At 39.9% G+C, this 15833-nt stretch overlaps 1 protein-coding gene across 1 annotated transcript in view; it reads left to right on the top strand.

Annotated features, from left to right (window-relative positions):
- Nucleotides 1–13505, top strand: part of RHOB (ras homolog family member B) — a 61189-nt gene extending 47684 nt beyond the window's left edge. Inside the window, exon 2 of the mRNA XM_063442125.1 lies at nucleotides 10846–13505. Coding sequence (XP_063298195.1) covers nucleotides 11331–11921 — 591 coding nt within the window. The 5' untranslated portion in view covers nucleotides 10846–11330 and the 3' untranslated portion in view covers nucleotides 11922–13505. The remainder of the gene's footprint in view (nucleotides 1–10845) is intronic.
- The last annotated feature ends 2328 nt before the right edge of the window (nucleotides 13506–15833 follow it).

Below are 15833 nucleotides of genomic sequence, written 5' to 3'. Positions count from 1 at the left end.
TGGGAGTAGTTAGAACGGGAGGGCTTGTAAAGACAGCAGACAAGAGAACTGCATGTTTTACAAACTGTTTTTATATATAACCCAAATTGAAAAACACATAATTAAATGCATGCAAGTTTTCATTTGGGGTATATATACTAAACAGTGATTTTTATTTATTTTGTATTTAGGCACTGGAGTGTTCCCTTTAACCCCTTAACCCCTTAAGGACATATGACATGTGTGACATGTCATGATTCCCTTTTATTCCAGAAGTTTGGTCCTTAAGGGGTTAAGGACACAGGACATGTGTGACATGTCATGATTCCCTTTTATTACAGAAGTTTGGTCCTTAAGGGGTTAAACTACACCCAACCCCTGCTTGTGCCTCATTCCCTCCACCCCCTCAGTCCCTCCATGTGTCTCATTAACCTCGCCAACCACTTCATGTGTCTCATTAATCCTGCCGGTCCCTCCATGTGTTCCGTTCCCAAGCTTGTCCATGTGTCTCATTCATCCCCTTCCCCAGCCCCTGCGGTGTAGAGCGGCCAAGACGCAGACCGCGGGTAGAGGAGCTTCTGTTCATCTCCCTGGTCTGACAGGAAGCAGTTCTGTGCTCTCTGTAAGCACTTCCTGTCAGATCAGGGAAGGGAACAGAAGCTCTTCTACCACAGTTCGTGGCTTGGTCACGCTACATTTAGTGACTGGCAAGAGGGGAACACTTCCCCTCCTACCAGTCACCCTGTAATTGTGCAGTGCACACATATATTTAAGAAAAAAATATTAATTTATTTTTGGGGATAAAACCGGTGTTGTGTTTGCAATTGTTTCATATATGAGAAAACAAGGGTTTGGCTGCACTCACCTAAACATGCTTAAATGGGGTGCTGCTGGGGGCCAATAAGTACAGTAAAAATGAAAATCCAGCGCACTCACTTGTCTACTAAACAGTTATTATAGTGCTGAACAATTTTGTTAGTTTTATTAAAAACACCTAATCTAGGCAAAAAATAATGGGGGTTTAGTTACATTATATGATCATACATTGCATAAGCCTGCCCCAAACGTCAATGTACCCCATCTTTGGCAGGTCCTAAGCTCACTGCCAACTGTCTACTAAATGAGCTACTCACTTGGGGAAATCCTTCCATCTTGAGTTCTCTGCACTACAAGGCTTAAATAGGGTCCTGAGATGAGGCACCTGTAACAGGGAGGGGTGCAAAAACCCCATTATTTTTAGATTACGTGTTTTTAATAAAACTAACAAAATTGTTCAGCACTATAATAACTGTTTAGTAGACAAGTGAGTGCGCTGGATTTTCATTTTTACTGTACTTATTGGCCCCCAGCAGCACCCCATTTAAGCATGTTTAGGTGAGTGCAGCCAAACCCCTTTTTCTCATATATGTATATATTTAGGAGTCTAGCCAGCTCCTTGGTTTTGCACCCCTCCCTGTTACAGGTGCCTCATCTCAGGACCCTATTTAAGCCTTGTACTGCAGAGAACTCGAGATGGAAGGATTTCCCCAAGTGAGTAGCTCATTTAGCAGACAGAGTAGGACCTGCCAAAGATGGGGTACATTGACGTTTGTGGCATGCTTATGCAATGTATGATCATATAATGTAACTAAACCCCCATTATTTTTTGCCTAGATTAGGTGTTTTTAATAAAACTAACAAAATTGTTCAGCACTATAATAACTGTTTAGTAGACAAGTGAGTGCGCTGGATTTTCATTTTTACTGCAATTGTTTCATATCCATGAGAGCACAGAATTTCAATGTATTTTTTTAATAAAAGATCAGAAGGTTAAACAATAAAGACACATTTTTACCAGCATTCTTTGCTCATATTTACCAAGAATGTCAATATTAGTGGAGGGCACTGTATATGTGTGCAAAATTCTCACATACAATAGATATATGAAAATAACCAAATACCTTACTTATAGGTATAGATAAGGACCTTGAAGGCATTATGTCAGTACAGCTTACTGGAAAAGGCAACAAAATGTAAAAATAATGTCTGCATTTGAACAGAAGTATCCACATGCAGTAAATCCTGTTAAATAATATATTTCTAAGACAAAGGTAATTAAAATTCAATCTTTTTGAATGTCTGGACAGCTAATGTAATGCTGACCACGAAATGGTAGCGTCCATTCGCTCCTCCCTTACTGTAGGAATGATATGACCCAGTGAAACTTCCTGTGCTGTTTGGAAACAGCAGTTGAGCTTACATTTTAAGCACATTTAAAGGCATTATATCAGTGAGTAGTGGCTTCTGGCAGAGAAATCTGTTCCTCTGTAGGCTGGTAATTATAACTAGAGTATATATGAGGGTGAGTGAGGCTTTAGCAATTAGATTTCATACTGCAAAATACATGCACATAAAATAGTTTAAACTCGATTTAGGTAATGAAGTGGTTAATGGATAAAAAAAAAATTCAACTCCAAAATAGTCACAACTATTTTAGCTCAAATTTTACAATTCAGATCTCACTTCACTACTTTGGAATATTTCCAGGCTTATTTATTAAAGTGAGAATTCAATGTGAATTTCAAAGTTTAGACCAAGGTAGATGAACTGGAGGCATGGCCGACAGAAAACATTTCATTTTGACTATCTTGACCTTAAATTTGAAATTCGTTTCAAATTCTCACTTTAGTGAATAAGCCCCTGAGTGTTCTGAATGCAGTTATTTTCGTAGGAGGAAAGGTCTTCCAGGCCACCGAAGTCGGCATCAGAGCTTCCTGTGTATTGAGAATTTCTCTGAACTTCTTTTTGAAGTAATGAATATTGCATTGTTCCTTCCAATAATCCATTAATATTCTACGTTTCTATCAAGACTACATCTCTCAAGCAAAAACAAAGACTATTGTATCTTTTCTTCTGACCTTGTGGCCTCCTTCTTTTGGCCCTTGGCTTCTATGTCCTTTTCCTTGTTAACTTCCCACACGATATCCAGAGAGAAATGTCTAATGCTGATCACACACTCTGAATGAAGTGGATACAGTTCCTTGTATTATTTTCACTATAAAAATGAAATACATGGCTACATATTTGTAGCTGTTGCAAGCAATGTGTATTGCAACTAGATATTTCAAATAAGGCCATATAAGAAAGTCTTGATTTATGTGTCCACAAAAATAAACTTTATCAAATCAGCTTCCATAAAGCTCCATGTGTCCAAATCTCTTATAACTTACACTTCATTTGTATTGGATATATAGACAGAAATAAACAAGGATGGAGTCCCAGAGTTAAAGACCCAGGAGCTTTACATGAAATATTTAGAACTTTTCTTCATCGGTAATAATGGAAGATTAATTCAATATAAAATCTGCAAAACAGAGCAAATTAAACAAAATATACAAACGCAGTATGCATTTATACATATGCAGGGTTAGTCACTAAATTGAGTATTGGCAGGAAGTCAAAGTGAATTCAAAGAGAAATTCAAACTTTAGGTCAAAATAGGCCAAATTAGAAAAATTCTCCCAGTCAATTCTGTGTTCAGTTTGGCTACTTTGGTCTTACATTTGAAATTGACTTTTCATTCCTGGCAATAAGGAATAGGGAATAACCCTGATAGACTGCAATAGTGTAGACCCTGTGGTATATGCCAAGGAAGATTCTCTGGCCGACACTTAGGGTAGCTGTTCAACACAGGGATTCTACGCAAAACAAAACAAAGCATCGAATGCAATAAAACTAGTATGAGCATGAGCAACAAGCAGGTGCACTATGGATAACAGAGGCAAAACAGTGATTCTGGTACTGAGCTCATAGTCCAGGAGGCCACTGCACCCACAACTGACAACGCACCCGACCCCAACCCCTCGGCAGAGGCTTAATTATGTACTGATTGGAGTAGCTAAGTATCAGCTGGTGGTCAAAGAACTGGAACAGTCCACACCGCCCTCCCCACATTGGAACTCATTGACGCCCAGCTCCCATGCTCCAACTATATAGCTGGCCTCCACCCCTAAAACCACTAGATCCTTCACCACGCCTCACACTATTATATCAGCATCTTCACCACTGAGGACTCCATACAGACCTCCAACTACCAGTCCCTCTGGGGCCCCGACTCCCCTCGCACAGCAGGCAGTCAGGATGGTTCTAAGGACTGTTGGTCGGCCCGGAGACTGTCTGCCAGCCTGGTATGCTTGACACACATAGAGTGGCGGAACTAATGCAGAGAGGGCCCCAGTGCAAGAAATCATTTTGGGCCCCCCTAGCACACACACAGATACAAACATATACCTACACAGACACATGCACACATTGTCACACATACAAACATATACTTACACACACACACACATACCTACATACACACACTGGCACACGCAGATGCACACATACACACATTGGCACACAGACACAGATACCTACACATACACACAGAGATACACACACTTGCACACATTTACATACAAACACTAGCATACACACAGTGGCACATGCACACATACACACAGAGGCACACTCAGGAGATACACATTGACACACACAGATACACATACCTACACACACACTCAAACACTGGCACAAAGATACACACAAACCACATAACTACACATACTCACTGGAGCACACATAGATACAAACTGGCACGCACACACACACACAGATACACACCGACACACATTCAAACATACACACACACCAACATACACACACTGACATTCACACACTTACACATACACACTGGCACTCATACATACCTACACATACACACACCGAGACACACACACAGATACACATTGACACACACAGACACGCATACCTACACTTTGCTGTAATTGGACACTTTGAGGAGTGGAAACTATGTATAAATTAAATTTAGAAATATGTTTTACAAGGTTCTTTAGAAATACACTTTTTTGGTTTTACTTGCAATTCCACATTATGGCCACCAGGGGGAGTGTGAGAATACAATATCTATCGAGCTTCAGCAACATCTTTGTCTGATTATGAAAATATACAATGACTACATACTTGAGGATGCTATTCTGGGTGCAAAGTGAAAAGGTTTAGAGGCATTCCATGGCAATCGCTTCTTATTTAGCTCTTTGTCTTACAGTACTTGTTTTTGCCTTGATAAATCTCTCCTTGGTGTTATTTTATGTTATTGATTGTTAACCCTTTCAGCATTGCAGATAACCCCCTTCTGCTTTGTTTAGTTTTTTTTTCTTTTTTTTTTCTTTTCCGTATGAAATGTCTTCTTTTTATTTTGTGTATATTAGAATGTTTAAATGCAAAAAAAAAAAAAAAAAAAGCATTCACAGACCATAATATAGGGGCCAACTACTACAATAACATAAAAAGAAACACTGCTTCATCTCACTGAAGTGGTTATAGTGTTATCCATTTATTTAGTGTTAAACTGCTTTTAATGTTTTAATGCTAAATGAGAGTTCCCAGCAGTCCATCCTCTTTATGCTGTTTGGGAAGCTTTCTCTAGCCCAGAATTTGTGTAATACATGCAAGTACCAACATTGGGCAATAGATGGCAATATAACCCAAGAATATTATTTGACATTGTGTTGCTCCTGCAAACCTTTTTTCTTATATAAAACCTCAGTTCCCCCCTTTTAGCACCCCCTCTAATACACATACAAGTGGCCCTCTCAAAGTCTAATCCTGATCGGCTATTATTTGGTCAAAACGAGCAATTCCCATTTCTAGTCCACGATTCCCAGTGTAGTATTCCACGGCGCCCTAATTTACACTTGTAATATTACCAATTTATACTCATAGTTACATACAGATACACACAGGAGGGGCCTGATAATTATATAGCAATAAGGTGCCTTCAGTAAGTTCAAATCCTAAATTAAACCAATATGATCCATGTATTTATAAACTGCTCAAACACACCAATAAATGTAAAAATAAAATATATTGTATTAATATAAACCTGTAAAGTGTCAGATATAGGGAACTGGTTATTTTTACATCTAGATTAACCTGTTTGTAAGCAGCTTACCCTGCGGAGAATTGACAAAGGTATTGCAAATTTTAATAAGCAAATGCTTCGACGTAACTAGGTTTCTAGCTTTGTTGTTTTTGCCTAAATGTTACCATTTCCTTGTTAATTCCCCACAATTCCAAGTTTAACTGAGTTTGGACGACTAGACTGTAGACAGATAGAGATGGAAGATGGGAGACAGGACCCAAACTCAGTACTTTGAGAACTTGGATGCCCCCTGTCCCACCCCCTGTCTTGTCTGAGTCTCCCTCATCTTCTTGGTCATCTTCACAAAATCTAATTTGCCCCATGCCCTTCCGGGCCCCATTCTACAACACTCTGTACATTGTAGCCAATGACCCTTGTGACCTCTGCCCCCTCTCCTTAATGTTGATCTTATCTTAAGCTGCTAATACCTCTGTAAGTAAAAACATGGTTTTGTTTTTTTTAACACCCTCTTAGTAAATCTCCCTATTTGTCTACAGAAATGCACGAGGTGAAAACCAAACAATCAGAAGATCTGTTTTCAAGAGGGAACGTTAAGTATTTCTAGATGTGTGTGATTGCGCATGGTGTCTTTGGGAAGGGACACTGGGATGCCCTCAGTGTGCTCGGTGCTTTTAAAACCATTAGTGTATTCACCTGGTTAGTTATACACAGAATATCCCAACGCTGGCAGCTCCTTCATACAGTCATTACAGCCAAGGAACAAAACAACGTGAGCTGTCTGGGCTGATTCACTGCAGCTGTAAAATAAGCCCTAAACAGGAAAAGAACTGAGTACAGAGGAAGACAGAGAAAAGGCGACAAAGTCTGGGGAGTAAGGGGTCTGGAACATAAGTTGTAGATGTGCCAGCAAGTGGGGGTTACTTCATATTCCCACCCAAGGGGATTCTGACAAATTACAGACTATAAAATAACTGACACTAATGTTTCAATGTTATAGGAATAAGATAAAGATGGGATATGGTCATGTGCGCATGTCCCTTTGCCATCCGCCTCCAATTCTTAACAGTGCAAGCCAATAATTGGGGGGGGAAACAAACGCACTACCACTACGTTAAAGGGACACTTTAGTCAACCAAACAACTTTAGCTTCATGGAGCAGTCTTGGTGTATAGATCATGACTCTGGAGTCTCATTGCTCAATCCTCTGCCATTTAGGAGGTAAAATCACTTTTGTTTCTGTTTATGCGGCCCTAGTAACACCTCCCCTGTCTGTGACTGACACAGCCTGCATGGAAACAAAAATGGTTTCATTTTCAGATGAAAAAGAAGAAAAAACTGCTTATTTTTACTTTTTTCCTAATGATTGCAGTTAACAGATCTGATTCTAAATATTCCAAAAAACATATGTATTATTTTCTACTTTTAAACAATGAAGGATATTTGTAAATGTGGTTTAATTCAATTATAACACGTACAACTACATGTATTATAAGATGTGCATAAAACCCGAAACAAGGGACCTGCGAGTCCGTCAGCACTGTGGCCCTGCGAGCCCGAACGGACAATAACATTTTCTTCTTGAAAGTAATTCACCCTGGAGACCTGCGAGTCTCACTGTTTCCTAAAATTGAACAACGAATAAAAATAAAAATAATATTCACAAAAAAAAAATAATTGGGCCAATTTAGACGGGTAGAAAAAAACTAAATCTTCAGTGTAGGTGAGTCGGTGATGTCTCATAATTTGGCTATTATGGAGCAAGTTTTACCATGTTAGTTAGAAATTTATACTACTTGCTGTTCTGTAGATAAACCCTAAATTGCATTGTTTCTATCTGCCATTTAGCAGGCTAATAAACATTATGTTCTCAGCTATAACAGGCAGTCGATGAAATGTAATGTATGGCTTGGAATTCAATAAATCAGAATAATATACCATAACAGTGATTGATTGAATGCTGAGTTTTTTATTAAGGTGATTGCATTTCTGGATTGAAGTAACAAGCAGTCAGAACAGACTTTACAAACTTCAATGTCTTCAGACAGACAGCGAATCACTCAGTGGAATTTATATTAATCAATAAAGCATTAAAACCAGATATGTATTGTAAGAAAATATTTAAACGGTTTGAAAGGTGCTTGGTATGATACATTTCAATGTGCCTGCCTTCTGAATTTATTATGAAAATGGCACAGAGCACAGGAATTATTATCTTCTAAAGCTACAACTTGTTCTATGGTGATGTAGTGTTGTAGACGGTTGTATATAAAAAGTAAGAAGATAAGGCTGGTTATTTAATAAACATATTAAAAAAATATATATTAATAGCAGATTAAACATGAATTGCAAAAATTAAGGCAAAACTAGCTGGTAAAGAGAACAGCTATATATCATAAGAAATGGCCATCAAATTTCTTAATTTGTGTTCTGAGTAGCCATTCAACACCATAACTGGCATTGGCACCATAAGGCTTTTTGACCAATGTAACCTGCATGTAATGGTGTAACTAGTTAAAGCATATTGTGCTACGCTGTGATCAGGAAACTAAATTGCAATGTCCGTATTTTTGTGATCATTTTTTGGGGGGCTATAATTTTCTCCACGTACCTTTAAACACCACAAACTGCAGGTGCTAAATAACTATATATATATATATATCATGCGCACTCTGATCCTGTGCGTCCAACTTATCTTGTTGCAAATACTTTAGTCCATCTATTGTACAGCGCTGCAGAATTTGTTGGCACTTTACAAATAATAATAATAATATCAGAAGCAAGGAACAAGCTGTACCATAAATTGTACTATTAATGCAAAAACGTCATAAAGTCAACCAGTGTACTATACCGAAATAAACAATACTGAAATAAACAAGACACTTTGAACACAATAGGACAGATCCAAAGCAGGAAGTAGCAAAATAAACACACAGATGTGATTTACTGAGTGACGAGCAGTCAGTAGCATAAATAAAAAAATGAAATGATCTTTAGCACGTCTTTAAAAATGAATAAACCAGCTTTATGCTGATTATTCTTACCTACAAAGTTATAGAATGATTGCAACAGCCTCATGCCAAATATCACGAAAACAGACTCTGCACATACCGAGAAAAAAAAAAATATATAAAGCAGGCTTAGGAAAAAAATACTTATTAACTCTAAGGGGTAAATTCAATGAAAAGGGGTCTATTTACTAAATAGTGAATTTGGTGAATTTCAAAGCAAACTGCAAAAATTAGACAAAAATAGACTGGGCTAATCTCAGGGCTTGGGTTATTTTAGCCTTAACTGTGCAAACTGGATTTCACTTTATTAAAATTTGATATTTAGTGAGTAAATTCCTCCTTTAAGTCACTGAGCCAGGAGCTGGAGAAAATTAACAAAGAAACATCTAATTTTAAATTAAAATGGTCAGAATTTTTCCAGTTTTCATGTTTTGATCTAGATGTTGCAAAGCTTATTGGCAGTTCTCCACAATTGCCTGCTTTGTGAATAGGCGCTAGTCAGCCTTCAGCATTCCTGATGTTTTGGACTACACCCCCCATGATGCTTTGCAAGCAATATAGCAGGTAGAGGATTATGGGAGATGTAGCCAAGTTTGCTTACACCTGGCCTAGGTGTTTAGTAAATATATCTTAGTGACAGCAAGTCTTTGCTGTAGCTGAAATAGTTAATGGCATATAATATTACTAATACTTTGCTTGCAATTTAAGGGAAAAATAAAGACTGCTTCAAAAATCTTCAGCAAAGAGCAACATAGGCTCAGCACCAAGTGCACTTCTTGGTAGCATGTATGCCAACTACAAATGAGTGGCAGCTGTCAGTGCCAAGTGTGTGCCCATGTGCCAAGGTACCTCAATCGTGTTCTATACACCACCCAGGCACATGTTTAGTAAATACAGCACGAATGATGCTCAGCTGAGTGTTATAGGAGTTGTAGGCCAAGAAGAGATAAGGGACTAAATTGACCCAAACGATTTCCTAAAACATGTGCCTTTAGGCAGGATATGGGATAGAAATACCCCTCAAAATATGAGATCCTTTATACGAACTGCCTCAGAGAAAACAAACTGGAGCAAAAATGATCACAATAAACCCTAAGGGGCACTGCCAATGCTAATTATCAGGGCAGTATGGTGTAGGCAAGGCTGTATGTATCACTCTTCAATGAAAATGGCAATATTATACATGTTGCACCCCTGCACCGCCCCCCCTCCCCCTCCCCCTCCCACAATCTCAGCTAAAATGGGGGACAGCAATATAATTTAATAAAAATCTCTGTCTAGAAAGTAAATATCACCAAATGGCAAATTGTGTGTAAACTCAGCATGGAATTTAACTCATGCACAGCCAGAATGAATAGCTTTCACTTCTGACTACAAAGGGTTAAATGGGAGCAGTAACTATCACCAAATGACAAAACCTGTCTGAAAGCAAAGCTGCCTTTATCCAGTCACTGGCAGAAATATTTACGATTTCACTAAACTGTAACAAGTCCTAACAAACAAATTAACCCATAACCATCCTAACAGCTGAATGGACAACCCTGGGAATATTAAATGGATTTCTAACAGAGAGAATCCTGATAATCCTCCCTCCTGTGAGCTAGTGATTTCCCTGCTAATGTCACAGATCGAGCCCCCCCCCCAACCCATGGCTAATCACACCGCCCTGCAGCTGACCCGCTCTCCCCTGCTCACTGCCCACGGTATTTCCCATGCAAAGACAAGGAAGAGACCAGACTATGTCACCCTGTGAGAGGATCTGGCTCACACCCCTTCCCTCCACTGGACCTATCAGGGCTCAGCTTCCCTGTGTATAACGTCACTCCTGCCCTTCTCATTGGCCAGCTATATTAAGAAAGCACCATGGGGCTTTAAATAGCCAGAGCACTGCATGCCTGGGAGTTAAAGAGTTCCGAGGAAGGGAGAGAGAGTCTACATTGTATCCAGAGCAACACACTGAATGATCCTCTGTCTGCATTCTATCCAGAGCAACACACTGACTGATCCTGTGTCTGCATTCTATCCAGAGTGGATGGTCCTGCTTCTGCATTCTATCCATTGCAATACACAGACCTCCTGTGCCTGGACTGTATCCTGAGCCATATACAGACTGCTAACTGGCTGTAACACGGAGAGACAATTGGAAGCATTGTGATCACTGCTTGCATCCCATAGCAGCCCTGCTGTACTCTGCCTGCACTCAGTGTGGAGAGATTGCGGACTGCATCCAAGGCTGTGGATTGACCAGCAGCAGTGAGGCTTTGTCCTAGAGGACCTGCAGTTTGCACCCAGAGACCTGATCTCCTGTGTGTCCTGTGACAGGGCCACCAGGGTGCAGAGGAGCCACCATTAGAACCATAGGCAAACTGAGAAAGCGCCGGGGACACTCCGGCAGCTCCAGCAACAAGGTGTCCATGGCTGCCATCAGGAAGAAGCTGGTCGTGGTGGGGGATGGAGCTTGCGGCAAGACCTGCCTGCTCATTGTGTTCAGCAAGGACGAGTTCCCCGAGGTGTACGTACCCACCGTGTTTGAGAACTACGTGGCGGACATTGAGGTGGACGGGAAGCAGGTGGAGCTGGCTCTGTGGGACACAGCTGGCCAGGAAGACTATGACCGACTCCGGCCCCTCTCCTACCCGGACACTGATGTCATTCTCATGTGCTTCTCGGTGGACAGTCCAGACTCCCTGGAGAACATCCCAGAGAAGTGGGTGCCCGAGGTCAAGCACTTCTGCCCCAATGTGCCCATCATCCTGGTGGCCAACAAGAAGGACCTGAGGAATGATGAGCATATCCGCAACGAGCTGGCCCGCATGAAGCAGGAGCCGGTTAGGGCAGAGGATGGTAGGGCCATGGCCTTGCGTATCTCTGCCTATGAGTACTTGGAGTGCTCTGCCAAGACCAAGGATGGAGTGAGGGAGGTGTTTGAAACGGCCACCAGGGCGGCGCTGCAGAAAAGGCATGGTACCAGCGGTGACTGTATCAGCTGCTGCAAGCTCTTATGATTAAAAGTCATCCATGGACTTTCATGTATAATGTGACCTTCACTGCCACTCCCAGTGCAGTATTGGGGAGGCTACCCCTAGCCCAGTGTGGCTGAACTGGTTTATTGACATTGGGGTGACTCACTCAAACTATGTGGATGGTGAGGAGCCACTCTGCACCCCTTCTGTTGGCCAGAGGCTCATGGTCTGCCTGTTAAAGGCACCATCCTGCATCAGACCTGACCTCAGGCAGAGACCTCAACACTTCCTTCTGCAGCTGGACATCAATCCATGTATTTGGGAGGAGGGGGTGGGGAGGATGAAGGCTGCATGTGACTTTGCCTGCTTGTCCCCTTCTAGGGGTACCAACCTGCCCTTAACAACACGACATGCTGTTTTCCAGTGGCCTTCCATGCATTTCTGCTCATGATTCTGATTGTTATGGGGTCTCAAGTCTTTCCTATGGGGAGGGGGGTAAATTGAGAAATAAAAAGGAATTAATCAGTGGGGTAAGTTTTAGGAATTTGCCCTTTAGGATAGAATGATAAGAAGCACTCCATTGTCAAGGGCAAATCCCTAGAAGAGAGCTGGGGTTGCTATTTTTTTTTCACTGCTGCTGTTTGTGGATTCTTTCTCCCATGACCCCCAGCAAGCCTAAATTGTGGCTGAGGGTCATGGCAAATAGCTCACAAACCTGTAGTGCCAAGGCTGCCATTTAAAGAGGAGTGGGTTAGCAACATTTTGTTTTCACTCCGTCAGACACTTTATAAGAACTTGTCGTGAATACAATGTCTAATATGTAAAGAATAATTGTAAAATATTGTTATGAATATGTTTGGGGCTGCTCTAATGTACGCCTTAATAAAGAGGAAAAAAATATTATAGAACAAACTGTTTGTCTTTGCAGCTAAAGTTTTCATATTTTCTTTTTAACTTTTTTTTTTTTTTTTTTAGTTGCGTTTTCATTTGAAAACTGATTTTATTTATTTATTTTTTTGCACATCTTTCTCTTATGATTCTTAGGGGCATGTTTACCAAGGCAAAACTGGAGCAATTATAGGGGGAAAACATCTAATCGGGAGCAATTGCCATGGGAACTGGTAAAATATTTCTGTCAGTGGCTTCAAATCAGTTTGCCCCAAAACTGCTCCAGTTGTGTCTTAACAAATTACCCATAATGCACTTGACATCAGCATTCATCACTGTGACATTACTTTGTGAGCTCATGTGCCTATTTTTATTTAATTTTATTTTTCTTATGTTTGGGCTTTACAGAGAAACCACTGTTTTTTTTGTTTGTTTAGTTTTTTTCTCTCTTTAAGAAAGCACTGATGAATGTTACATTGTGGTATCTTCAGTGTACAATGACAGCACACTACCTTTGTTATGTATATTTTTTTGTTACATGCTGAAAACTGCTGCTTTTTTGTTTAAATCTGACGTTGGTACATTTTATTTTATTTTTTTCAATCTTTTTTTTCCTCTCCTTGAAAACAAAAAAGCTGGCAAACACATTTAAGATGTTAATTTGTAAATGTTTACACACAACTCATGAATATGTATATAATGGATTTTATATTAAATATTAAAATGTTATATAAATTACACTTTTTTGACTTTGATCTTTAATTCCTGGTTTGCACACTTCATTTGAGGGAAAAATGGGAGGGAAAAAACAAAAGAAAATAAGTAATATATAAAAAAAAATCTATCTGTTTCTTCCTCAAACACACAAAGAAAAAAACTCTGAAATTCCCCTAATCCCTTAATGTAAAAGGGACAATAGCCTATAAAAACTGCCAATTTACATCATATAAGCATAGCCAACAGGGGTATTCACAAAATGATCATTCAAAGTTAATTTCAAATGGCTAGAGTAGCCCAACTGAAAGCATACCTTAACCCCAGATGTTTAAAAAAAGAAACAACTACATTTCCCATGATGCTTTGTCATTCTAAAAGCATGCAAAGCCTGGAATTGTAGTTCTACAACATCTTTTGGGCACCTCTGATCTAGGCTAATATCATTAGCTGGGAGGCTTGGGGGAAAAGGGGAAACCATCTTCACCATGGCTGTATGGGACCCCCGCCCACATTAACATGACTAGTTAAGCCTGAATTGTGACTGTTCTCAAAGCACCATAAGTTCCTTAATGAATAGAACCTTCATATATGTTGAAGTATATCTGCTGCATTCAAGTTATGGCCTGCATCAGGCTTAAAAAAAAAAACAAACACACAAAAAACCCCACCTCATAGTCATGATCAATATAAGCAGCTGCTATCTAATCTTATGACACTCAGCCAGTCAAATTGTTCTTGACAGAGGTATTATGGGAAACCGAGTACACAACAGCTGTACTGCCAAATGTTAACCTGTCTCTGACCTATGGCATTTCCTGTAACTACTTCATTATGAAACAGCAGACCTCTCTGTCACTCTCTCTGTGCAGATGCATGGCGTAATAAACTCTCTGTTACATCATTTGGACAATACCAATTAATATAAAAAATGGCAATTATTCTGCTGTGCAAATGTTTCTTACACTGTTCTCTGAACAATAAATCGAAATGAAAATTCTGTTTATTTTCCTCCCTAATGTGGGTTGCTTTTCCTAGTTAGAGTCCTTTAAAGGAAATAGAGTCCTTTATTTCAGTTACCATTCTAGTAATTAGTTTTATTATTTCTGGCATTTATAAAGCACCAACATATGCCACAGTGCTGTACAACTGGTAAAAAGACAGTACGATATAAACAAACCAATAAAGAAAAAGGCACCGAGGGCACTGCCCGTGTGGACATCTAGCCCCTGAAGAGCTTTTATAAAGAGTATTTTGCTAGATAGCCCATGAGCTTACAATCTAAATGCTTATGCAATGTTAACTCTTTAAATGCCAGAGGTATATCCATCGCATTGGGCACAGTTCTGGCACTCGAAGGGTTTGTAAGAGAAATTCTGTTCTAACACTGCTTGTCGTGACAAGATGGGAGTGCCCGCTCGGTGGGTGATGGATGTGAAATATCAGCCTACAACTGGGGAACGTGCCTTTTAAACATAAACACTTCCCTGTACTCCACCCTAATTAATAGCAGGCCATCTTTTAATCACAATATTCTGGTGTCTACGTACAGCGCTGTGTAGTGATGGCTTCCTTTCACCTAGCTCACTTACAGTTAGCGCGTTGGCGTAACTGGAGTTGAAGGCTTCAGTCACCTTGGTAGGACATATACATGTATTCATGTACTTAGTGCTTTACAGTTAGGTTAGGATTACAACATCTCTGTGTGCTTACATTATGCAGTGTGGTGTTGAGTGCATAATAATTCACTGTTTGGTGAGTGGGGAGGTTCCGTTTAGCAGTAATGTAGCCTTGGCAGACCTTATGTTTCTGAACTGCAATTCCTACAATGCTCAGCCAAACTCAAGAGTGTTCCATGGTAAGCCATTTTTTTTTATTTTTATTATAATGTATTTAGTTTTGGTTTTAATGCTTTACAGGAAGAAAGCTGCTCAAGAGAAAAACGAGCCACAATCTCCCCCTATAGAAACATAGAAACATAGAATGTGATGGCAGATAAGAACCATTCGGCCCATCTAGTCTGCCCAGTTCTGCCCTATAGCGTTCCTTAAGTAGGTCACTTTTTTTCTAGGGGAAGTTTTGAAACTTTTTTTTTTTTACTTAATTCTAAGAATTCTGACAAATGGAAATTCGCTGACTAACCTCAGCCCCCCAAGAAGTTAGTGGACTACATGTACTTAAAGGGACCCTTCTAGCAAGTTAGCCACTACGACTTGTTGTAGAGTTTGTAATGATCGGAAGCTGTCTCTGAAAATTAGCTTTTATCCCATTCCCTGTGATGTTAAATGCTCATTTAATTTGGGTACTTGTATGATTTTGCACTAAGTGTCGAAAAAGCTGACACACTGCTCA

This window comes from Pelobates fuscus, chromosome 2, assembly GCF_036172605.1.
Source record: "Pelobates fuscus isolate aPelFus1 chromosome 2, aPelFus1.pri, whole genome shotgun sequence".
Taxonomy (NCBI): domain Eukaryota; kingdom Metazoa; phylum Chordata; class Amphibia; order Anura; family Pelobatidae; genus Pelobates; species Pelobates fuscus.
This window is presented reverse-complemented; position numbering and strand designations above follow the sequence as displayed.